The 23,924-nt window shown below is 38.8% G+C and overlaps 1 protein-coding gene across 1 annotated transcript; it reads right to left on the bottom strand.

Annotated features, from left to right (window-relative positions):
- Positions 1-10,157: 10,157 nt before the first annotated feature.
- Slc38a2 (solute carrier family 38 member 2) lies at positions 10,158-23,296 on the bottom strand. The gene is made up of 16 exons (XM_027934120.2): positions 22,965-23,296; positions 21,648-21,846; positions 21,266-21,347; positions 21,014-21,129; positions 18,266-18,339; positions 18,058-18,150; positions 17,852-17,933; positions 16,353-16,435; positions 15,907-15,965; positions 15,653-15,820; positions 15,345-15,424; positions 15,142-15,242; positions 14,475-14,599; positions 14,155-14,299; positions 13,934-14,031; positions 10,158-13,136 (listed from the first exon to the last, which is right to left on the bottom strand). Exons 2-16 carry the CDS (start codon positions 21,770-21,772, stop codon positions 13,038-13,040), a joined length of 1,530 nt encoding a protein of 509 aa, XP_027789921.1. The 5' UTR covers positions 21,773-21,846; positions 22,965-23,296; the 3' UTR covers positions 10,158-13,037.
- Positions 23,297-23,924: the final 628 nt, after the last annotated feature.

The following is a 23,924-nucleotide window of genomic DNA, read 5'->3' as shown; positions in this document are numbered from 1 at the left end:
AGGGTGTGTTTTTGGTGTGATGAAAATGTTCTGAAATTAGGGCTGGGGTTGTGGCTCAGTGGCAGAGTGCTCTCCTGGGTTCATTCCATAGCACCAATGAAAATAAATAAGTAAAATAAAGGTATTGTGTTCAACAACAACTAAAAAATATTTTTAAAAATGTTCTAAAATTAGATAGTGGTGATAGTTGCACAACATTAAAAATATACTTATAATCATATAACTATACACTTTAAAAGGATGAATCTATGATATATGAATTATGTATCAATTTTTTTAAAAAAATGCTAGACTCCTGGTGACACGCTGTTCAGCTCTGACAATTGATTCATGGAGAAGAATATGGGCCAGACAAAGAAATGGGATTTGTTTCACCCAGGGAAAGTCTTAGAATGCAAAAGTCTTAGGATGTACTAAGACAATCTGCCCAAAACATGCTGAACCAGAAAAGTACCAGGCCACATATGACAGAGGTTACCTCCATGTAAAAAATCAGCTATGGGCAATAGCTAGCTCCTGTTTCATGAATTTGCCCAACTCTACGTTCCCTCTTTCTTCAACCCAACCATGCTAATTAGTCCTCCCGTGCCTCACTCCCAAATTTAACCCATTATCTTTCCTTTTCCCCACCCTGGACTGTGACTCTGAAGGTAGGCCTTCACCAATAGATCTGCTGGGCTGTCTTACCTTTTGGAGTCTATTGGGGTTTGACCAAAGGAAGGCACCACATGTCAGACTGGAGGGTGAAAGCAAAGAGGGTGGATTCGGGTGTTTATTCTTCTGGTCCTCCCGGCCACTTAGTCGCAGCCCTTATGATACCGGCAGTAGCAGCATTCCCCTAGTGCCACAGCTGCTGTCAGGCAGTCCCCTTCTACATCTCTCGAGCTCCCTGCCCTCTACCTTTCCTTGCCTGTGCCCTTTCAGACCAAGGGATGATAATGGCTTACTGCTATTGCTTGTTCCAGATGCTTCACCACCCTTTGTCAGTTTCCTTTCATCCTGTCCAGCTTTGTTTCTTGATGGGACAATGGCTGATATACTACCCTTCTTTGTATCTCCCTGACTCTGACCCTAAGGCTTTTGGGTGCATCTCCCAATACCCACTTCTGATGTCCTTCCATAGTCTCTGGGGATAACAACATCATCAAATGGGGGAGTGGGAAAAGATGGCATGCTTACAATTCTTTTCCCTTCTATCTTATTTTTCAAATATTATTGAGAGATGACAACTATTTGGGACACAGTTCTATCTAGGGTATTAGTCTCAGAGGGACAGAGATAGAAAGGGGCTCAAAAGACAGCTTTGTTGTATAGCAACAGAAACTTTAGAGGTGGCTTGGTACCTAAATCGCCTTGAAGTATTTAGAACTCCAGCTTTCAGCCACTGTTATTTCTCAACCCAGTAGTTTTTTATGAATGACAGCTTGTATTATTTAGATCATCTGGCTTAAGTTTTCTGGGCAAGGAGTAATCTTCAAAAAGCTAGGATAGTTTAGGGTCAAGGCAGGAACTGACAAGAACCTATAATTATTTTATTATATAAAATACACATTTTCAAATGTCAAAAGTTCACAGTGAGTTGAATACCCTGTCTTAACCCATTCAGCCCAAGACCACTAAAAGTGAACAATCTGTCAGACAAAATTAGGTTCATTGATCCATTGCAATGAAGGAGACACACTATAGGAACCAGGAGGCAACAAAGTTAGAATAGATAAAATTCTGGGGATGGATAGACTTTAGATGAAATTTTAATAAAGCCATGATTTGATAGGCTCAAAGCAAAGCAGGACTGTGTACAGTGGTAAATAGCATATCCAGGCTGCATACAAGACCTGGGTTTGAGCTTCCCTGGAAAAAAGAAAGTTAAAACGGCTGTGGAATGCTGTGTACAGAAACCCTTATCTGAAACTGTGCACCTGGGTTGTAAACAGAGACTGCTCCTCTGTGTCAAAGGAACTTAGATTTCCCCAGGCAAAGCGGGATGTTTCCTTCTTACCGATGTAATTTCAAACAATTTTAATCCAATCATTTAAATTTCTGATACTCTCTGGGTTTAGAGAAAAAAGCTCCTCAGTAAGAATGCAGTAGCCACTTAAAGAAGTGGGTTGTTATGACACTGCAGCTGCAGGCTGTCCTGGGGGGACATATTGTTTCCTGTTAACTTTGCAGCTGGCTTTATCTGTATCTTTTATTCCAATCTGATGAATGGTAGGGCAAACTTTTAGAGTCCAAGCTAATTTTTTCTTTCTCATTCCCCTTTGAGGAAGTGGTAGAGCATCCCGAGTTCAATTCCCAGTTCCATAAAAAAAGAGGAACTCAGAAAAGAATCAACCAGTTTGCAAGCCAAAGGAATAGAGAATGTCCACAGATTTGGGAATTTATTAGTGTTGCAAAAGACAATCATTTCTGAGCCTCATATAATAAAAGGTAGCACAGGAAAATGTTCTGATAACAAAGTCTGATTAAGACACTGCCCTGTAGCAAAGATCAAGTCCAGGTGCAGCCATTGAACACATAGTTAAAACCTGTGCATGAATTAAGATGGGACCTGCTCTTTTTAATAGGTTGAAATAGCTCTGAGTGAAAAACTAAAGATGTGGTTCTCCCACTCACGTTAGGTCCAAAGCAACTGCAACTGAAAAACGGGTGGGAGGAGAAGGAGAGAAAAGTAATAAAGAAATATGGCAAATTCATGAAGCATGACTAAAAAGAAATGAAAACATATGTCCATATAAAATCCTGTACATAAATGTTTATAAGTGCTATTCAAAATAACCAAACTGTAGAAACATCTCCAATGTTCATCAACTGATAGATAGAGTGGATGTACTCTAGCTATAGCTATACACTGGAATAGTAACAGTAAAAAAATTAAGTACAGGGCTGGGGATGTGGCTCAAGCAGTAGCGCGCTCGCCTGGCATGCACGGAGTGCTGGGTTTGATCCTCAGCACCACATAAAAATAAAATAAAGATGTATCCACCAAAAACTAACTAAATAAATATTTAAAAAATAAAGTACAGACATATACAACAACATGGATGATCTTTGAAAACATTACACTAAGTGAAAGAAGCCAGTCAGGTCATATATTGTGTGACTCATTCATGTGAAATGTCCAAAATAGGAAAATCTATGGAGACAGAAAGTAGACTGGTGTTTACCTAGGCCTGGGGGATTGATGTTGTGGGTGGGGGAAGGTAGAAACAAATGGAGTGACCGCTAATGAGTATAAGGAGGGTTTGTTTTCGGGGTGACTAAAATGTTCTGTATCCAGTGGTGATGGTTGCACAACTTTGTGAATACACTAAAACCCACTGAATTGTACACTTTGTATGAATTGTATGGTATATGAATTATACCTCAATTCATATACCACACAATTATGGTATATGAGTTATACCTATAAACAAAGAAATACTCATGGAAAAGAACTGTGGTTGTGGCTATTGAAACTGACTCAGATGAGAAGTTGCTGAATTTTTGAGAGAGTTAAACTGCTTAAGGGTCCACTAGTCTAGAAAAAGTGAAACTGCTCAGAATTTAAAGCAATTCTTGACCCCAACCTTCTATGAACAGAGAAGTGGACTAAGAAATCTTCCTAAACCCCAAGGAATACATATTTAAGAATCCCCACTTCTGATGAAGCTAAGACAAGATATCAGAAAAAGAAGAATCTTACAGAAGAAGCCTTGCTCAAGAGCTATGGAGATAAATGGATTGAGGAGTCCCCACTGGAAAGAGGGGCAGAATTGGAGCTTAATTAAGGGATTCGTCCCATCTCAGTGTAGGAAGCACTCCTGAAGTTGGCTCAGCAGAGTTTTAGAATTATTAGAGAGCTTCCAAATGGTAGTGCTTAAGCCATTTGTCCTGCCCCCGATCCGGCATTTTGTAGTGTGATAAGGGCTGATAACTTGTCTTTTCAATTCTGAGGACTGACATGATTACTTTTGTTCTGTGGAAAAATTGGTCCGATTACAGTATGGGGAATGAGTTGTAGGGGGCCAGAGCTAGAGTTCAGGGTAGAGCTCAGAAATGCCAGTGACCTAAAACTATCAGAGAACTGCAAGTGAAGGGCCACAGAAAGGTTCCTGTCACTCAGAGACATAGCACAGATGCCAGAAAGGAGACTGAAAGCTCAAACAAAGGTCAAAGATAGAGTCCACGGCCAGGTTGAGCAGGAAGGCTAGGGGCAGATGTGGGCATGGGGAGTGGATTCCAAGACTGGGTCCTTGGAGGTCTGCAGAACTTTTAGTATCATAGAGGAAACCTTAAAGCAATGAGATGTGTCTCCTTATTACAAGGGGAAAGACTAGGAGGAGCCAAATTTGGGGGTCCTGAGATTTTTTTCTAATGCACCTCTATGTGCATAAGTCTCCTGTATCTATTCTGTACCCAAATCCAATCTTCTAATTGAATTACATTGAGATTTTCAGAAATCAGATTCAACAATTATTCAGCATCCCATCTGAACCTGTCAGTTTGAAAGAGCCCTTAGGATTTGGAAACCAGTAATTGGGATTGGATTAGAAACCACCTGCCTTCCTCATTTTGGGGACAGGCGAAGCTGATGAGCTCAGAGTGCTGTGGGATTCTGTGGGAAACTCATCACACCTAGCAAACTAGGGGGGGGGGGGCTAGAAGAAACCAATGCTTATTGATATATATTACATAAAACTATAGGAAATTTCACATTTTTAGGTGAAAAAAATGATTGATAGGAAGTTAGCATTTTGCTATGGTTCTACCTATGTAAAAATTCCTTTTTAAAATGAACTTTGGAAGTACATCATTGGTGTAATCAGTCTGGTTCACAGTACACTCATCTTTGGTCAAAGTGGGTCCTCTTCTGTTTTTCTATCAACTCTCCTGTCTTTGCCCTTGAACACCAGAAAACTAGAACATTGACAGCCACTTACATCTGCTTCTGCACCCTTCCCCACACTCCCCTTTCCAAATTAACCATGATCTTGAATGTTGCATGTGTCATTCCCTTGCTTCTTTCTTTAATTGTGTTGGGAAATATATTAGTATGCTAATAAAGTCATTGTTTCATTTTAGTTGTTTTGAACTTTAAAAAGGATATAATGCTAAATACATGTGATATTCTAGGACTTATTTATTCAAACTTTTTTTTTAATATTTATTTTTCAGTTCTCGGCGGACACAACATCTTTGTTTGTATGTGGTGCCGAGGATGGAACCCGGGCTGCACGCATGCCAGGCGAGCGTGCTACCGCTTGAGCCACATCCCCAGCCCTCAAACTTTTAATTACAAAAATGAACTGCAGTTTATTTTCAGTGCTGCATAATATTCAGTTCTGTGATACACACAATGACAGGTCCTTGGGTTACTTCATTTAATATCCAAAACAACCCTACATATGGGGGTTTTATACTTATCCTTACTTTCAAAGGAATAAATTAATAGCATAGGATCAGGATCAGGGCTTGAGTCTCAGCTGGGCTGAGTCACTCAACCTTCTAAAGTTGAGGCTCAACTAATAAGCTTCAATGTCTTCTTCAGTAAAAAGGGATTAAGAAGTACACACAATCCAGGGATTGTAGTGATCGTTCTTTGTGCAGAACCTGGCACATAGTAAACACTGGATCATGTGAGTTATGCTAGATTTTATTACATAGAGAGCAAACTGAGGCTTGGGCAGGTTCAGAATTTGCTGGATATCACATAGCTAATAATGGCAAACCAGAACTTGAACCCATCTTTGCAGGGCTACAAGGTCACACCCCCACACACCAGGAGAGCTTTCCAGAAACAGTGCAACATATTGAAAACCAGTGTGGAGCAATTACTGACCCTGTTAGTTATTAACTCTTCTTTCACAAACATTGTAGTAAAATCTGTGATAATTTGTTGGCAATCATGGTCTTTTAAGTGAATTGTTTGCATGAGGTTTTGTTTTGTTTTGTTCTAGAACAAAAAGTGCTTTTTAAAAAATATAATTCACTGGTCTCTCCCCCACAAGCAAGAAAGAATGTTCTCCCGCCTGCTTCATTGCCTTCAATATGGGCAGTACATACTAAACATTTCTTTTTGGAGCAGTTTGTGAGAGAAGAATGTTTCCAAGTTTATGAGACTCTCATGCATTTTGAGAAGAGATCTTCATATTCCACATATTTCCTTCTTTGGATCTTTCTATTTAGAGATCAGTTTAAAAATACAATTCCTCTATCTGGAGCAGAAGGGTTGTGAACCATGAATTCCACATCTCTTTTGAGAATTCAGTCACTTTGAAGGAAATACAAAGAAAATGAAAGGAAATTTTAAAAAAAGAAATACAGTTTATTTTGGGCTTGGAATATAATACAATTCCATGCTAAGCTGTAATGAGTTGGAGACACTGGAATAAAATTTATCACTTAGTAAACTTAAGGCACATTTCTCCTTGAGAAAAATAACTGCTTGTTGAACTTAAAATAGGCATCCTTAGTATGTTTTGTTCCTTTTCGTGCCTATTGATCAGATATCTCACTTTAAAAAAATTACATTGGTGTGTGACTTTGCTACATTTTTGGTAAGAAGGTGTGATAACATTGAAAGTTTAATTTATATATTTAGAACTGAAATAATTCCCAAACTCCTGAGAAAATGAATGAGTCAAAAGATTAGTTTATGATTCATAATCACATCTGCAGAACTAGGTCTAACTAGAGGTCAATACCCATTTTTTCTTTATTTTTCTCCCTCTCTTTCCTTTCTTCCTTTCTTTCCCTTTCTCTTTCCCCGTCTCCCTCCCTCCCTTCCTTCTTTTGGGAGATGGGATCTTCTGATGTTGCCCAGGCAGGTCTCAAACTCCTAAGCTAAAGCAATTCTCCACCTCAGCCTCCCAGAGTAGATGGGACTACACGCACACACCACTGCACTCATCAACAAATTTGGTGGGGGGGGTGTCTCTTCTACCATATTTTAAAAGACCATGATTTCCTTCAGCCAAAGGCAATGCTCACCAGGCACCATGTTGACTAGAGAACTTGTCAGATTATGTGACATCTGGGTCTATATTTCATTCTGATTTCTTCACCTCTCTGCCACAGATAAGAACCTGAGTACCTACTCAACAGTACATTGTTAGTCAGGGAGACCTGGCTTCTCTGTGAACCTCATGTCAACATTGTGGTTATTGGGTTGGGTTGAGAGGATAATTGGGTTCAGACAGGAGGTTAAGACCATTCTCAGAAAATAGGAACATAGTAGCATCCAGCTAGTAGAACTGTCATTGTGGGAGTTCATTCTCTTTAGAGACATGTTTTTCAAGACACATTCGGTAGGGCCCTAGGTTAAGGCAGCACCTATGGGCCATTATGGAAGGAGGTTGGGAGGTTGAGCTCTCAGTCTTTAGACCTCACCCATGACCTTATTTCAACTAGTAAAGCTCTGCTTCTATCTAAATTATAGAGTGGGTTCTCTCTACTTCAGATATTTTCATTATAATCAGATGACAAAATTGAATTTACCAGAATCCCTTTCAATGTAAGTATTGTAAGTGGTTAGAAAAGAGAGAAGTCACTTAAAAAGGGTGGGTATAGGAGTCAGATCTTCAAGGGCAGAATGGAAATAAAAACACATGGACAGTAAACCATCATCTCAGGAAGGTAAATCCTGATGACAACTTCAAAGCTTTTGTTTTCCTGAGAATAGGCAAGTTTGTAGATAAAGTTGGGCTACTTATGAGAATGGGCTGTGTGTGGTATGGGAGAAAGGGCAGGTAGAAATTCCAGGTCACTGCATGGCTGGGGGAACATGTCAAATGGGACTTTATGAATAGTGTGTGCAATGTAAAACCCACGTTTGCTGTCTCACCCTCCCAACCCCCAGACATTGTTGAGTAAAGTTTATTTCATAAGGCTTTGAGGATTTCACTGAGAAAAAAAAAAAAATCCTTCCTGGAAAAGAAGAGAATGAATATCATAAACTGATGGTATAGAGGAGAGAGAGAGAGAGAGGGTGGGGGGGAAAGAAAATACATATTTCATTTACTGATTAAGGAATCCCAAGACTCAATAATGGTCAATCCCAAGACTCAATAATGGTCAATCCCAAGACTCAATAATAATCAACTGCTAAGATTTTTTATAGGAAAGGACACAGAACAAAAGCAACAGGAAAAAGATATTAACAGTGGAAGCCGAAGGTGTCCAGCCCAGGCTTCCAATATCTTCTTTGCCTGAGACCACATAGGAAAGCTTTTTCTGGTAGTGAACTACAGAGATGTGGGTGAAACCTCTGTCTGAAAGACCAAATGAGTCTTAGAGGCCAAGACTTTATTTATAGAGTGGGGGTGGGAAACTGATCACAGAGGCTTATCCTGCTATGCAAATATCCTAGGCCACCAAAAGTCAGGACCCCAACAATAAAACCAGGTGCACATCATTAATCTTGGTGTTTGTGTAAAGCAACCTGACAAACCAGTATGGCATGGTCCATTGCTCCTGGTGAATATAACAACATCATCAGTCACTAACATAAAGAACATTCTGATGGCCATGTTCCTAGGAATTGGCCAAGGGTTAACGATCAGACTTATGGTGTTAACTCTTTCCTCACAAATGTGGGGGACAATCAAATTTGGCTAGGATTTGAAAAGAAGGGTTTCACTGCCACAATATCATTTGGGTGGTTGAGATTAAAGATGGCTTCTGCCACCCGGAGGCAGACATAGGTGAGGCAAGAAAGCCTTTCCTGTTTAGGTCTCTTGCAGAAGGTGAGTAAACCATTAAATCACATGCTGTTTTTATATCACAAGCACTTAGTAAATTCTTGTTTAAAAGCGTGAGCCTCTTTTCACCTGTTCTGTAGGAAATAAAAGAGAATGTATTCATTTAGCAATTATACGGAAGAGATCAGGGTGAATACTTGACTCATTACTGACCAATTGGTTTATCTGGAGAAACTGAACTGAAGAAATTGAAAGCTCAGAATTGAATTGCACAGCTCTACAATAAAGCTGTACACACCTTTGATATTTGAGGTCTCTAGGGCGAATAGTTTTCAACTTTTGGGAGCCCATTCATCTTTTTAATTTTCTGAGGCATTCCAATCTCTATTTTAAGTTCTTTCCATCTGCCATATTTACTTAAGCTATTTTTCACTGGTTTTATTTTGTTATCAGAAGTTTAAGCCAACTCTCCAGGTAGGAATATTTACAAATCAAGACGAACAGCTTTGGTTCTCTATTTAGACGTGTTCCTCAAATATTCCTCAGGCTTCAAGGAAACCTGATGGGAATAGCTGGTTTCCTGGCTAGGGAAATTTTCATTTGGAGTAGGTCTACCTATCAGATATATTTCTATTTTTGGATTAATATATTGGCATTCTGGTTTGTTTGGGGTATTATTTTAAAATGGTTTAAAATAGTATCTTAAAATTAGCATAATTTGAAGTGAGTGGATTCTGTTAGGCACGCTTGCCCAACGTGGTGGGTGCTTGAATACCTGAAAACTCCACAGGTCCTTTTCTCTTCTATTCAGATTTGTTGCAAATTCTGCTGTCCTTACTAATCATAACCCCTTCTCCTTTGCCATCATTACTAAGTGGGTATTAGTTTCTTGGAGATTTGTCTTCAGATCCATTCCCAAGCACACCTGCTTTCCTGTATTTCCTTTGTTTTAGTATTTCATTTTATAAGCCTCAACCTTTTAAGGCCATCAATAGGCCACACCTGAGTTTCTTGGCCACCCTTTGCAATTCTGTGCTGTTACATGATACTATCAGCTTGTCAATCAATGCTTCCTTTCATGACCAATTCACCAAACTAATATTTCCAGGCCTCAGTGATCCTTAATTGTATCTGCATTAGGGGCTTCCTGAAACTGAACACAAACTGGGTCCTGGGCTTTACTCCAGCCATACCTATACATTCAGAACACACAGGCACATATGGGAAACAATTACTCTTATGGTTTCTGATGCATTTTTGGCCTACTTATTCCATCAGCAGGGTGAAGTCTGGGTGCTTTTGATTCCTTTTAGCATCTTCCCAACTTGTCTTTTCATTCTTTTTAGTTTGTAAACTTTGGAACTTACATTCATTTTTCTGTTCATTATAATCACTAACATATAACGACACTCACCAACTGCTAAGTGTTTACAAAATGCTGCTAATCCCATTACTTCAAAGGAAAAACACTAGTACTCAGGATTAAGCATGTATTTATTTTAGTTCAGTTAAAACATACATTGTTTCATTGAAACGGTGTAGCACTCCTTGCCAACAAACCACACTGGAATTGTTGGCCTCTAACAGTACAATGGGGATATTTACACTAATATACAATGTCAATGCACCCAGGTTCTCAAAGGTCTTTCATTATACTAGATCACATTTGATTTCATTACACTATCACATTTTGATAACTACTGCATTTTGAAAATTTAGGCTTTATTTAAAATTTAAATAAGAGATCTGAACTTGCACCAAGTTTTCATGAAAAAAATTTGATGTCCAACCAGTTTATTGCAAATACAGTTTAAACAAGTATTTTAAATGTTTAGTATTTGTACACAACTTGAGTCTTTCTTTTATATTGAATTCTCTGTACAGGTACTTTGGGGACTTATACATAATGTGAATTCATCAAAATGCAGTTAAGAAACTTACAGGAATATATACATGTGAACCCAAGACCCAATACTGACATATTATATACAACCTATTTACAAATACATATGGACAGACAATGTATGTACATAGATGATCATAAATATTGAAAAATAGGTTAGCTTTAATGGATTAATGCTGTTCTATAAATAACATTGCAGTTATAACTGAAACATCCACGGAAGACAGTAATGCAAAATGAGGTGACAAGACAGTGGTTTTAATACTGAAGACTGCTCATTAATGGGAATTCACTGTTTAGGAACCTCAAGGCAGACAAGATAGCTCCAAGAAAACCATGCAATGGAATTTATCCTAGGAATTGATTTTGAACCTTAACCAATGAGGATTAGGGGGGAACCTCTCCAACACTGATCTGTTGTGAGAAGAGGATTCTTTTCTTCCATTCTTTCCGGGTTGCCAAGGCACTTTCTTCTACAGAGAAGGTGGTGAACGTAGAAAGCAACTCTGTACTTGGAACTCAAGCAGAAGTGCCAATTCTTGGTCTCAACTACAGGTGAGGTTCTGAATTCAAATGGAGTGCCCAAAGCCAATTAAATGAAAGCAGTGCTGTGCAATTTGTCTTCTCACTGCCTTTCTATTTCTAGATGGTCCCTAATTATTTTATCTTTGTAGAAAACAAAAATGGACTTCACCCAACGTAGCACTACAAGACGTCTTCCAGTTCCGTGAGGGTCTTTAATCACAGACACATTGCCTGTAAATTAGTCACATATAATACAAGAACATGTAACAAAAACCATGTCTGCCACATTTCTGGCTCTTGTATAAAACTCAAAAAATGTTTAGTTCAAAAGAAAACTTTAGAGCCAGATAACCAATTGATGATTCCATTATTTGCTTCCCTCAACCACTTAATGGAATTATGTATATTAGATCTTAGACATTATGCCTGATGAGCAAAGTACCACATTATTTAATAATATATTCACCATACACCGTATCGTACAATAAATGTGCTCTTAAAGCCAAGTTACAAAATAATGTTTTCACCTCTAACTGGAATTGAAATGGAAGGGTGAACATGCAGTTGGACCAAAACAACTACGTACAATTAGGTTGCACTGTTTTTCCTAGCTAATCACGTTTTTGGATGTAAACAAGTAATTTTATATTATATAAGATTGAGATGACAACCCAGTGCAAACAAATTTTTAAAAAGCTTACTGCATGAGAAACCCAGTGGCCTATATGAAGAGAACTTATATCATATCAAATATCGGTGTAACCTATGGATTAGACCTCTACTACAAGACAAAACATGAATACAACTAAGCCATACAAAGTCAAGTAAATCACACTTCCAGTAGATGAGCATTTTGAAAAGTTGTACTCTCTGGATAGAATAGTTCTGGCCTATTGCCATCAAGTGCCCATTTTTCACTGCTGGAAGCAATGTCAAAAAAGGGCTGGCCCAAAAAGAGACCCAGAGCTGTCAATACAACTCTGGAGACAGATGCAACTGAATAAACCCTGTTTTACCCAATTGCACTATTTGGTACCTCAAAATTAGCTATTTTATTTCCCACAGAAATATCTACATTATCTTCCATTCTAATAGGCTGAAGACTTAAAAAATTTAAGTCTGAATGAACCACATTATTTGGGGAGAGAAGAAAAATGATGAACATGGTTCATCTGATTTGGTGTAGCAACAATCAATCAATCATCCTATATGTAAGGTGAAGTTTGAATGGAAAAAACAATGCTTCCTAATTCACGGTACAATTTTTCATAACATCATTTACTCTTAAAAATTATTTTGGGTAAAAAAGTATTTGGCTTATAATGCCTACAAAAAAGGCAAATCATTTCATAATACTAATATTAATTTTTAAATACCAATGAAATTATTTTACGGAATTCATTGACAACTGTTTCTGGATAAAGTTAAAAAAAAAAAGCAATTCCTTAAAAGTAAAATAGTGCTTCTGAGGTCTTTAAGTATTTTTGGTACAAAAAATAATAGTGTTTTCTCAATGGTTATTTTCAATACTTTGCTGTAAATAATTGTTTCTCACATCGAATGGTTCCATTAGGCACATTCAAGTAAAATCATAAAATATCCAAGTTAAACAATGACACAGCCAAACATGTGGCTTGATAAAAGTTAAGAGTTCGTCCATTCTCTGGAATGGAATAAAATTGTCACTTCCCTTAACCCGAGACTCGTGGTTTTGTTGTTAATATCCATTCCTAACATACAGATAAGTTTCTTTAAAATAGAAAAAGAAAAAGTAAAGAAAAAGTTCACTTATTCTGCATTCAGAAGAACCAGCGAGGAATCTGCACTTCAAAAGGAAGTGAAACTGAAAACATCAGGTGAAATTTCATAGTAGTTGAGTTGACTCAACACTGGCTTCAGATGGACTATTCGAGTTTGAGTGGTATCAATTAATGGCCACCTCCAGGAGCATTGTGTACCCAATCCAAAACAATCAAGGCCATGCTTCCGATCATCACCACTATGCCACTGATCAGGAAAAACAGAGCCTGCAATGAGCAGAGAAAACTAATCAGCAAGCAACACATATGCTAAACATTCCTTACCTTTAATTTAGGTTCATGCTTACTAAAGTTACATCTGCATAATGTTCTATACTAGTTTTGCTTTGTTAAATATAAACTATTTCCTGTGATCAAGGGGTTATTTTTAGTATAAAATGACTATACTTATAAAACTTCCTGAATTATACTTTTTCATTATTGTCACTATCCAATTTTGAATAAAACAAGGTGACAGTTGTTGGTGCATAAACAATTCCAGACCAGAATGGTAATGGAAAATATTGAGAAGCAATTTTTTTCCCTAAACAGACCAGGATTCTAGCTCCAGAACCACAATACCTGTCATGCTCTTGGTAGTCAGTTATCACTACATCTCAAGTATACAATGGTCAACACTTTGGCCCTACTGAACTTTGCTTTGAGGACGGTTAGTTTCATTCAACTAAACACCTCAGCCTTTTCTCTTTATATACTCAATGTCCCTTTAAGCACCTATCACACAACAATCACTGGCGAACGGGTGCTAAAAGTTGGGTGTCTTTACGCTATTCTTTATTCCTATCTCTAAAATGTCTAATAACTCTCTTCTAATCAAATTGAGTATCTGTGAGATGGCAAATTATCTTTTTACTCCCCTCCCCAAACTTCTGTCAAGTTGTATTATTTACTGAAATGCTTACTAGAAATAACTATGATGGCTGAGAAAGTAGTTAAAATCAACTGGGGGAATCTCTGATGTTAAAAAAAGTTGTTAGTTTTTACAGCTATCATCTTTCACTCACCCCAATCTTTTGTACAGACTTCATAGATTCTTTCTTCACCAACTTGATATAGAAGGCAGATGGAAGAATAAAAATCAACATAGCAGCTGCAGACGCACCTGTAAAAGAATATTTACCATTTCTTGAGAATTCAGAGTCATATTTTTTAAGTCTTAACATCCCTTCAGGGATGTTAAATTCAAATTCCATTTGAATCAACTTTGATACTCTAAAATACTTACCAATAAAACCAAAGATATCCCTAATAGTTGGGACAAAGATAACAAGCAAATTGGTAAATGCCAAGATAGATACTGTAATAAGGCTATGACGCCACCAACTGAAATCTTTTGTTGCACATAACAAGTGTGTTACAGAACTCCGGATCTGAAAAAAAAAAAAAAAAAAATATATATATATATATATATATATATACTATTTTAAAATCCAGCTTTAATTAATGCAAAAATAAAAAATCCCAAGTAATAGTGAATATATCTGAACATCTTACAAATGTTCCTGTCTAAAAATATGTTTACTCAAAAGGCAATTGATTACTTACTGGGAAAATAACTACTGGTACAGTCAGGGTGACGGCCACCAGCACAGCCAAACGAACAATGAGAAGAAGAATATCAGTTCCCATAACAGTAGAATAGGTATGAAGCAATTCTGACTCCACATGTTCTGTGGGGAAAGATCAAAAAAGCTTTTAGTGTGCTGTTTTCTCTGAAGATCAAGTAGAAAACCTAACTTATGGTGAAATCTGTACTAAAATATTAGCTACTCACAAAACGAATAAGAGGCTAATAAGATTAATTTGGAATTATGGCTAATGCAATTAAAATAACATTGAAGGAGAGTTTTTCTAAATACCAAGTAGAGATTTAGCCACATGACCTGTATTAAAAACAACAGGAGCTAAATAGCTAAATCCCATGGTTTGGCTTAGTTTGTCTGTTATACAGTTTAAAGGTGACAGAAGAAGCAGACAGCAGGTAAGAATATCATAAAAACCTGCCATAAAAATGACTAATGTTGTTCAAACCTGGATTCTAAAAATTACTGTAATACACTATAGGAAATTCTAAACTCTAAATTCAACTTTCATCTCAACTATGAAAGATTACAAACCAGTCTGAACTTTTTAAGTGATAAAACTACACAAAGAAAAGTATCAGCTTAGTACAATAAATTAGTCTTTTCCCCTCAAATTAGGCATTATTTACCATAAAATGTCAGGTATCCAAAGAGGGCAGCAAGCAGATACATAAGAAACATAGCAAAAAATGAAATCTTGGACACATTCATCATTCTTCTCCGGCTGCGGCTATGTAAATTTAAAAGAAAATGCAAACATGTATTTTAGCAACAGTTACAAACCATTGTTTAATATTTTCACAGTAAATTTATATAAAAGCAAAGGACTCACCCTTTCAGCTCTTCATAGATGGGAAGAACAGCAGGATGACAGACAAATGAAAATGTCAGAATTGGCACAGCATATACAGTCTGAAAAAGATGTAAAAGCTTATTTAATATCCTGATGTGAGACTGCCTATCTAGTGTGGACAATATCCTAACTTCTAAATCTCCCCATTATTTATCACCACACGTTTATTTCATTTCTTAATCTATTAAGATATAAACCCATATTTTCTTCACAACTCAGTAGCTAATTGAATGCTTTCTAAGAAGGACTAATTTCCCACCCTTCCTTTACTTTAGGAATTAAGTTACCTGGGAGTTGAAGATAAAATAATGTGGTCTGCAAGAGTCAACTTCAGTCATGTTAAACATCAAATTAGGTATGAAAGTTGTTGGCTCTGTTAGGGTGCTGTTTACTGTTTCATTAATTATCAAAGCAGCTTCCATAGGACAAGGAATCTGAAATTTCTTGCAAATCACCTGAAAATATATTATTTTGCCTTTGTTTAGCTGAACAATGAGACAGAGGTTATAACCAATATTCTCTGAAGAAAAACCATACCTACCACAATCAGAAAGAACATCATACACAACAAGGAAAGGCCACTGGTATATCCCAAATATCCTGTAAGAAATAAGAAAAAAACCTAAAAACCTAGTTTAATAAAATAGGGCTCTGCAGGGCAAATGGAAGTCAATTCTTATGGGAAGACTTGAGACACTAAAAAGTGTAGTAGATAACAGTATTAAATTTCTAATTCTAATATACTAAGACACATACTTGTTATAATAAAAATCATGAAACAATTATTGTGCATTACTGCTTATAAGGGACAAGACATCAGTTATGTCAACGAAATATTCTGACTCTTTGGGAGCCATCCTACTAAGATTTTAAATAACCTATAGGTCATGCATGCTACAATTAATATAGGGGTTCAGGGCCTTTCAGCTTTCATAAATTCTAGCAAAGAAAACCATTTCAATTTTCTTTAGAAACAGGTTTGCTCACCTAAATTTCTTAGCAGTGACAAAGGAAGAATGAGCACCAATGACACCAGCAGAACCAAATAGTCACCATTCAGATACCACAATCTGAATTAAAGAAAAGAGAAGCAAGGTCAAAACCAGCTACAGAATGTACACATCTTGTCAGAGGACTCTACAGAAATACCTTAAAAATAAACACAGGAAAAAAAAAGTTTTGGAAAAAATATCCCTTATTAAAGATAGGAATAACTTTTTAACTTTGTATGCTAGATGAATATTCACTCAGGTTAGAAATAGGGTATAAAACAGTCTAACTTTTGTCCCTCTATTTGCTCTAGGAAGGCTGCCAGTTGATTCATAACATAAAATGCTTCTTGAAGGCTTGATACTAACATAGGGAACAAAGCTGCTTTGTGAAGCCAGTAAGCTAATCTTTAAGCACTTTTAGAAAAATTGTACACCAACTTTGTTATAGCTTTAGCCTGTAATTTCTAATGCTGGAAACAAGTACATTTTACAACAAGATGTATTTTTTTTTTTTTAAAGACATTTGTTAGCAAATACACTTATTCAACATTTCAACAAGGAAAGTTTTTATACTTAGATTAAAATGCACAGGCAAAACCAAAAGCCAAGCCAAAACCTAAAACAAGAGGGAGTGGGGGAGGCCCAAATCTAATTCTCCAAACCAGTACTTGTTCCAGATTATCAATGTGTTGTTAACACCTTGACCCACCTTGACTCCCAAAGTAGTCAAAAGATCCTTTCTGAACTTACAGGACACAAAAAAGTTTTATGTATATCCCCTAAAAATTATGTTTTTTCCTTTTTAGTTAATTAAGAACTATACCTTTCTTTAAATCGCAATTTTCAAATTCTTAACTGCTTATAAATTCCATTCTTCTCACTTTGGCAACAAGGACCCCACAGACAACTAATATTTAAAGATCAGTTTATCACATTACATTTCTAAAGCCACACCAAAGATAACCATACCTCTCTATTTTGAGGTAATATGCTGCCTGTAAGTTGGGAAGTAAATGAGCCTTTCTGTGTTTACTTCAGGTAAAAACCTGCTAGTTCACTGGGATGAATAACCTTGTAAGAAGAAAAAGGCTCCTACTATGTGGTCATATATTTTTTGATATCCTGCTTTAAACAGTAAGGTTTAAGACTGACTTTTAATGTAATTCAAAGCTGGGGTCCATATTATATAATGATAACTTCTCAAATGTGAATATAAAGAGAAACTTCTAGAAAACCTGTTTTTACACACAGATTAGATATAGGTATCCAGAATTACAAAACTAGCTACTATGTTTGGCCTTTCATTTTTCAAAAGTTCAAATCAGTTTATAGGGGGCTTCTTGGTCAGTTTCATCAGGAGCATTTTATGGCTAATTTACTAATAATCATTTTATATCCAACTTGGGTCAAATGTATCTAACCATTTTAGAATGTAATTGTTTAGCCATTTTAGACTATAATTGTTTCTTAGGAATAACCTTACTTAGCACCTACCCAGTTGTATCTTCAATGTTCATTAATGCCTGGATCACCAAAGGTAACTCATATTTCACTATGAAGAGGTAGCTTGACATAGCTGGAGGAAAACAAAATTATACCATTACAAGTGCAAAATGTGGCATGTGACACGAAAACTCATGTGTCACCACTGTGCTACACAATGAGCAAAACGTCTATCCATATCACCTTTCAAAACTTACCTCCAATGTTCTGCATTGTAATTGACCCAGAGGCTGCAAGCTTTCCAACCAGTCCAAATGCCTTATGTCCCAACTGTTCATATAACAAAGACCCTACAATTTGAATAAAACAGGATGGATCATGAGCAAGCCCTTTTTAAGAAGAAAATCATGATAGGTATAAATTATTTTAGGGGGAAAAAAAAAAAATCAAGGGATGTTTCCTTACCTCCTTCATTGGCAGTCTTCAAAAGGAGATGAACAGAATATAGAGAAAATATTGACACAAATGTCAAAAGAATTCTGTTGAAAGAAGGAGAAGGTACAAGGTTATAAACAAGCAGGGCTATCTTAAAGATAATGCTTTTTGATTTTTTAAATATGGAGTATATCTTGTTTGTGCCAATATGTTCCCAAGAATTGGCGTCCCCTTTTCTGCTAACCGGAATGTCAATTTCACCTCTTGACAGACAATAAAAATTCATAACGAGATGTTTCAGATGCTAGTTCCATAGTAACTATGGTTAAGAGCAAGGATGTACACCCTGTACCAATTGCAGCAGGAGATGCTGGAAAAACTTCCCAGTGGAGCATTCTGATTTTGGCACTATAAAAATTAGATGTCTGCCACGTCTGTGTCTTAATGGTTCCCTTTTTCTATAAAATGTCAGTAAAATTTGTCATTAAGCCCCACCCATGATTTTTTTTTTTTTTTTGGTGAAATCCAATTGAGACAGGTTCAGGAAAGGTCTTGAGACCACATGGACTGTGTAGATAAGGAGAGGAATGGGAAAGGGGAAATGATACTAACATTTTAAGTGGCAGGCACTACAAACTTTACTAACAACTGGGCACGAATCAGAGAACTAATGACCATGAAGATATAATAAACTGTACCTCAAGGTGAGGAATACAAGCTGTCACATACTTAAATGCCTATGCTAGAACAAGCAGGCCATCAAGTTTGACAGTCTAAACTATCCTTTCCCTTAAACTTTTCACTTTGATGAGGGGAAAAAAAAAATAGAATACAGGTTTTCTCTCATCCCAGCTACACGTTCCTTTCACCCAAGCCGGATAGGATTTTTATTTTTAAGAAACAAATGAACAACAATAACAACAAAAATCAAGGAAACTCATAGAAAACCCTGCAAAGACAATGGTCATGTGAATTTTGTTCTGTATGGGCAAACTGCACACAGTATGATGCAGATGTAAGGTGCTGGCAAAGAAATTGATGTCTAGGAATTAAATGTAGGAAATGGCAATTCTAACACCAGAAATTTAAGGTGACACTACTAGCTTCACTTCTAACTGGAGAAAAGATGTTGGTTTAGTTAAAAACAAAACAAAGTAACAATGAAAGATAAAAGGACTTCATCTCCTTAGAGGTCACATTCAACTTCAAGACTGATTCCAGTTAAAAAGGTCAGCTATAGAGTTAAGTGAACCATCTTGTGGCTTTTGGCCCACTTACCTCTATACCACTGAATATAATGGAAATACTGGCAAATAAAAACTCAAGCAATCTTGATATCATTTAGCCACTTATTATAAAGGTTAATCAAACATGTAAACTTCTATTGAAATAGGAGCAATCCAAAAGTGCAAGGGTAACATCAGACTTTTCCTTTCACTTCGGAAAGAGTTGCCATTTTATCTCATTTAATTTTTTGCACTATAACCAACGTCAGTAGCATTTTAAAATTGCTTCCAGTTTAATACCAAGAGCTAGGAAGCGTTTTTAGTTTCCCACTAAAAACTTTGAAATTATAGGATCCCGTCTATGTAAATTCCTGGTCCTTCACCTTAGCAGGAGATCTTTAATGTCTCGTTCTAATAAAGCATGTCCTATGAATCCTAGCTTCCAGTTCCCAAAACCAGTTTAACCACACTATGGAGTTTCACAAAGCAGAGCTTTGCAAAAGTCTGCTTTCCTTTTCACGAACATTCCATCATGCTGGGGAAAAGAAGAACTTGAGTGTAAGGTACCAGTCAGTTAACTAAAACATATTTGTCACAAAGGAACAGTTGCATGTTATGTATGTATGTATGGTTACCTCATCTAATACAATGAAAATATTAAGTAGTAGGCTCCTCCATAGCAACTGCTTTAGCTAGGAGTCCAGAGATACTTAATGGTTATGAACCAAACATTGAAAAATACATGCTCAAACTTGCATGTACGTTAGTCAGGTATTTTCCTGGAAATACAGTCCATATTTTTCTACCATATTTCCAGGGTAAAGATGCCTAAATAATGGTCTTCTCTAAAGTTTTCTGTACCTCCAAAATTCTATCCAGGGATTTATGGTGAAAAGCATAAGACTGACCAATTCTAACTGGGTAATTAGGGAGAAAAACTATTTAAAAACAGGTATATGTATTCATTTTTGCCATGCAATGGTAAAGATCTGAAAAAACAAACATTGAAAAAAGAAGGAGAAAAAAACCCCTCCACACATATGAATCGCTTTTCAGCAACCAGAAGATTATGACTCACTTGTCCTAAAACAAACATGCTGCAGGCCAGGTAAATATCACCACACCTTACATGTTTAGAATTTTCTTTTTCCTTATACATTTAAGGGGCCCCAAGTCCTTGGGGAGACCTTGTCCATTTTTCAAGCTGATATGGAGACACTTATTTATATTTTTGACTTTTCCTTTTACCAGAACAGAAATTGCAGCCACTCTGGATTTATCAATTCTTTTTTATTATCCAGTATATGCTAAACTTTATGATAAATTTGTCAGTTTGAGGGGGTGCCCTATTTTTTTCTACCTAAATGGCTTTCTTGGTTTTGTGCAATATGTAGAATAATAAAGATTTTATGATTTTATATACTTTTAACTTGAAAGAACTAATTTTTTAAGTCAATTATTTAAACTGTAAATTTGATTTCTGGAGCCAAAACATGTCTTATTATCGTATTAACTGCCCCGTATGGCAGATTCACTACTTACACATACTTACATAAAAAGAGCAATTCCAGTATTAGCCATGGCATAAGAAAGCCCAAGGATTCCACTGCCCACAATCGCATTGCTCAGATTAAATACTGACATTCCAAAGGAAGTAGTACCTGGATGCTACATAAAGGGAAAACGATAACCAAACATATAACAATAATTAAATGGAGAAAACCAGGTTTGGGCAAGTTAGATTTGAAATCTAAAACTATTCTTTTACTCCATAAAGCCACAGATAAATTATTTTTTAACTTACAAAGTCTGTTTCATACTTCTTCTTCCCCAGATTTGATTCAAGTAAAAAGTTCTGGTTTTCAGGATCTACATCTGCGTAATGACTGCAAAAAAAAAAAATATATATGTATACATAAATGTCAGATATATAAATTATACACCAGTCTGCTTTAATATAAAGTAGTTCCCCTCCTTTTGCCAGAACGCCTTAATATATAAACATTAACAGGGAGACACAAGATAAGGACTTTTACAGGATACTGTCATTGCAATAAGGCAACTGGGTAACTCATATGAGTTTCTGCACTCTCCAAATGCTACAGTAAATTAAAGCAACAAAAGCAGAGTCCGAGGTAACTCCCAGACCTGTTTTTTGGTTTTTTAAAGTGCACAACTTCTCCCACCTTTTCAGAGCAGCTTGCTTGGTGGGATAGGAGTAGTTGAAATCGCTGTTGGAACTGTAGCTGCTGCTGTCTTCATCCGGGGAAATATTGAACCTTCCCATTTCGGCTTTCTTCATGGTGAGCATCAGGAGGAATCGGGTGCGCAGAGCAGCTCTGGGTTCCTTTTGTCCTTGGCGGTGCACCGGCCCCGCAAGGCTGCCTGAGAAGGTAAAGGCGGCGCGTCAACACTGCAGCGCCCGCCCGCCACCCGATCACGTGACGCCGCCGGGCGGTGCAGCGCGGCTGATTCATCCCAGTCCAGGCGAGTGGAAAAGTACCAGCCGAGCGCGAGGGGCGGGGGCGCGCCGAGGGGCGGAAAAGTACAGACGGCGGAGCCGCCGAGAACAAAGATGATCCCACTACAGCACTGCACCCGCAGAGGCCCCTTCGCTGGCAGATTTTAGTATTTCACCTTCTCCACTGTCACGAGTCTAAGCCGGGGAGAGGGTGGCGAGGGGGTCTGTTTGCTTTCCTCCAGCCGTCCCAGTTTGCACAGGCATACGAGACACTCGTTCCGCCCAGGCACTGCCTAATGTGCTGCCAACCCTGGCGCACGGCTCCTTTTTCAGCATGTGGAACAACAATACCACGTAATCCGTCCCTTACAGACCCGAGACCCCCAGAGAGGGTAATGTTTCTGTGGCAGCTAGCAAGCTTCCCAAAGGCAGCGTTCAGGTCTGACACTGATTCTCCTCTCACAAAAAGGGGCGAAGGCCCAGCCCCGGACGCGCCGAGGGTTTGTTTACACGCGCACACCGTGCCCTCAAGCACACCCGTTCACAGGCATTCGGCCCGCCAGCGCTTCGCCCGGCCCTGCCCCTCCTATGCCCGGAAAGGAACTGATGCAATATCGATCCTCGATTGTCAAACGTTCCCGGTCCTTCTTCCCCAATCTTGGCTCCTGATATAATAAGAGCCCGAGCCTACTTCCGCCAGCCCTGGATTCTTGGACCCCTGGACTTAATTATTTTTATGAATGCAAATCAGTCACAAGACTTGCCGCAGCGGAGCCGCGGGCCGGGCGGGCTCCCATCCCCCTAACGGGAAGATGCGGCTCCGCGCCGGGCGGGCACGCGGCCCTGGCCTCTCGCCCCTTCCTTGACTGCCCTGAGGTTAGCGACTCACGGGCGGCAGACCCAGCTTAGTGAAGAAGCCCGCTCCAGCCCAGAGGGAACTGCCCCAGCGCCGCCTTCCCGCCGCGGCCCCTCCCGGGCGCCCCTCCCCCACCCCGCTCGGGGCCCCGCGCCCTTTAGCACAGACGCTCCCCGCGCGCTTTACCTCGGTGGTCTCCGCTCCTGGATCCGCAAACCCCACGCAAACGTCTTCGGCGGGTTTGTCTCAGTCAAACAAAAATCGTAAACAAATAAAAGAAAATCAGGAAATAAAAAAAATACCCCCAAATCCGATAACAGGCAGGAAAAAAGAATTTTAATTTAAAAAGGAAATGGCAAATTGCCGCCCCAATCCTCCGGCGTCCGCCGTGTCAAGGGAAAGGCACGAGTGTGCGGGATCGCGTGGTCGACTGCGGACGTCGGTGCGGGGGAAAGGCGCTCGGGGCGGCGGCGTGGCAAGGCTCTAGAGCAACCCTGCGAGCCGCGGGTTATAGCGGAACCCATGGACACGTCAGTGGGCGGGGCGCAGCCGCTGGGGTGCCTGCCTTTGTATATCAACACCACCTGGGCTCCGCCCCCGGCCCGCCCAGCTCCGAGACTCCACCCTCGCCCCCCGTGCCCGCGCGCTTCCCCCAGCGGCCGCCAGGAGCCCGCGGCGCCCCAGACCCTTGTGCAAAAAGCGACTTTTAGCTTCCTGGACAGTCAGGAAAGGTCCCCCGCGTGCTTCTCTGCGCCTGTTCTTTTCAGCCCTAATCCCGGGTCTTTGAGGAGCCTTCTCTTTCAAATTCCCTACCGTCCCAGTCACCACCAGTCTTAGCTTTTGGGGGAACACATCCGGCCCACCAAACCCTTTCTTGCCAGTGAATTTTGAGACTTATTTTGGGGTTTTCGCTCGCAAACTTGGTCCAACACAGCAACGTTGGCTTCATGGTGGGTTTCTGTTCTCGTTCTTTCTTTTCCACCTAGATCAGGTTTCACTTTTACAAACTATCCTGGTTAGGTCGGTTGGCAGCATCGTTTTGGGATATACCTTTTGTACGGACATGGAAAATCCTGCTAGGGAAAAGTTACAATTTGACCAGCAAGCCAGAGGGGCCTCTGTTGGGGGGCGTCAGCTCATCTGAGG

The sequence above is a fragment of the Marmota flaviventris genome, chromosome 3 (genome assembly GCF_047511675.1).
Source record: "Marmota flaviventris isolate mMarFla1 chromosome 3, mMarFla1.hap1, whole genome shotgun sequence".
Lineage (NCBI taxonomy): Eukaryota > Metazoa > Chordata > Mammalia > Rodentia > Sciuridae > Marmota > Marmota flaviventris.
The sequence above is the reverse complement of the archived record's forward strand: the minus strand, read 5'-3'. Positions and strand labels throughout refer to the sequence as shown.

Excerpts from the sequence above, each read along its gene's own strand:
- Slc38a2 (XM_027934120.2), bottom strand. The coding sequence starts at position 21,772 with ATGCTCACCATGAAGAAAGCCGAAATGGGAAGGTTCAATATTTCCCCG. Across the intron at positions 21,130-21,265 it reads AGAAGTATGAAACAGACTTT|CATCCAGGTACTACTTCCTT; the intron begins GTAAGTTAAAAA and ends CCCTTTATGTAG. Across the intron at positions 16,436-17,851 it reads AACATTGAAGATACAACTGG|ATTGTGGTATCTGAATGGTG; the intron begins GTAGGTGCTAAG and ends TCTTTAATTCAG.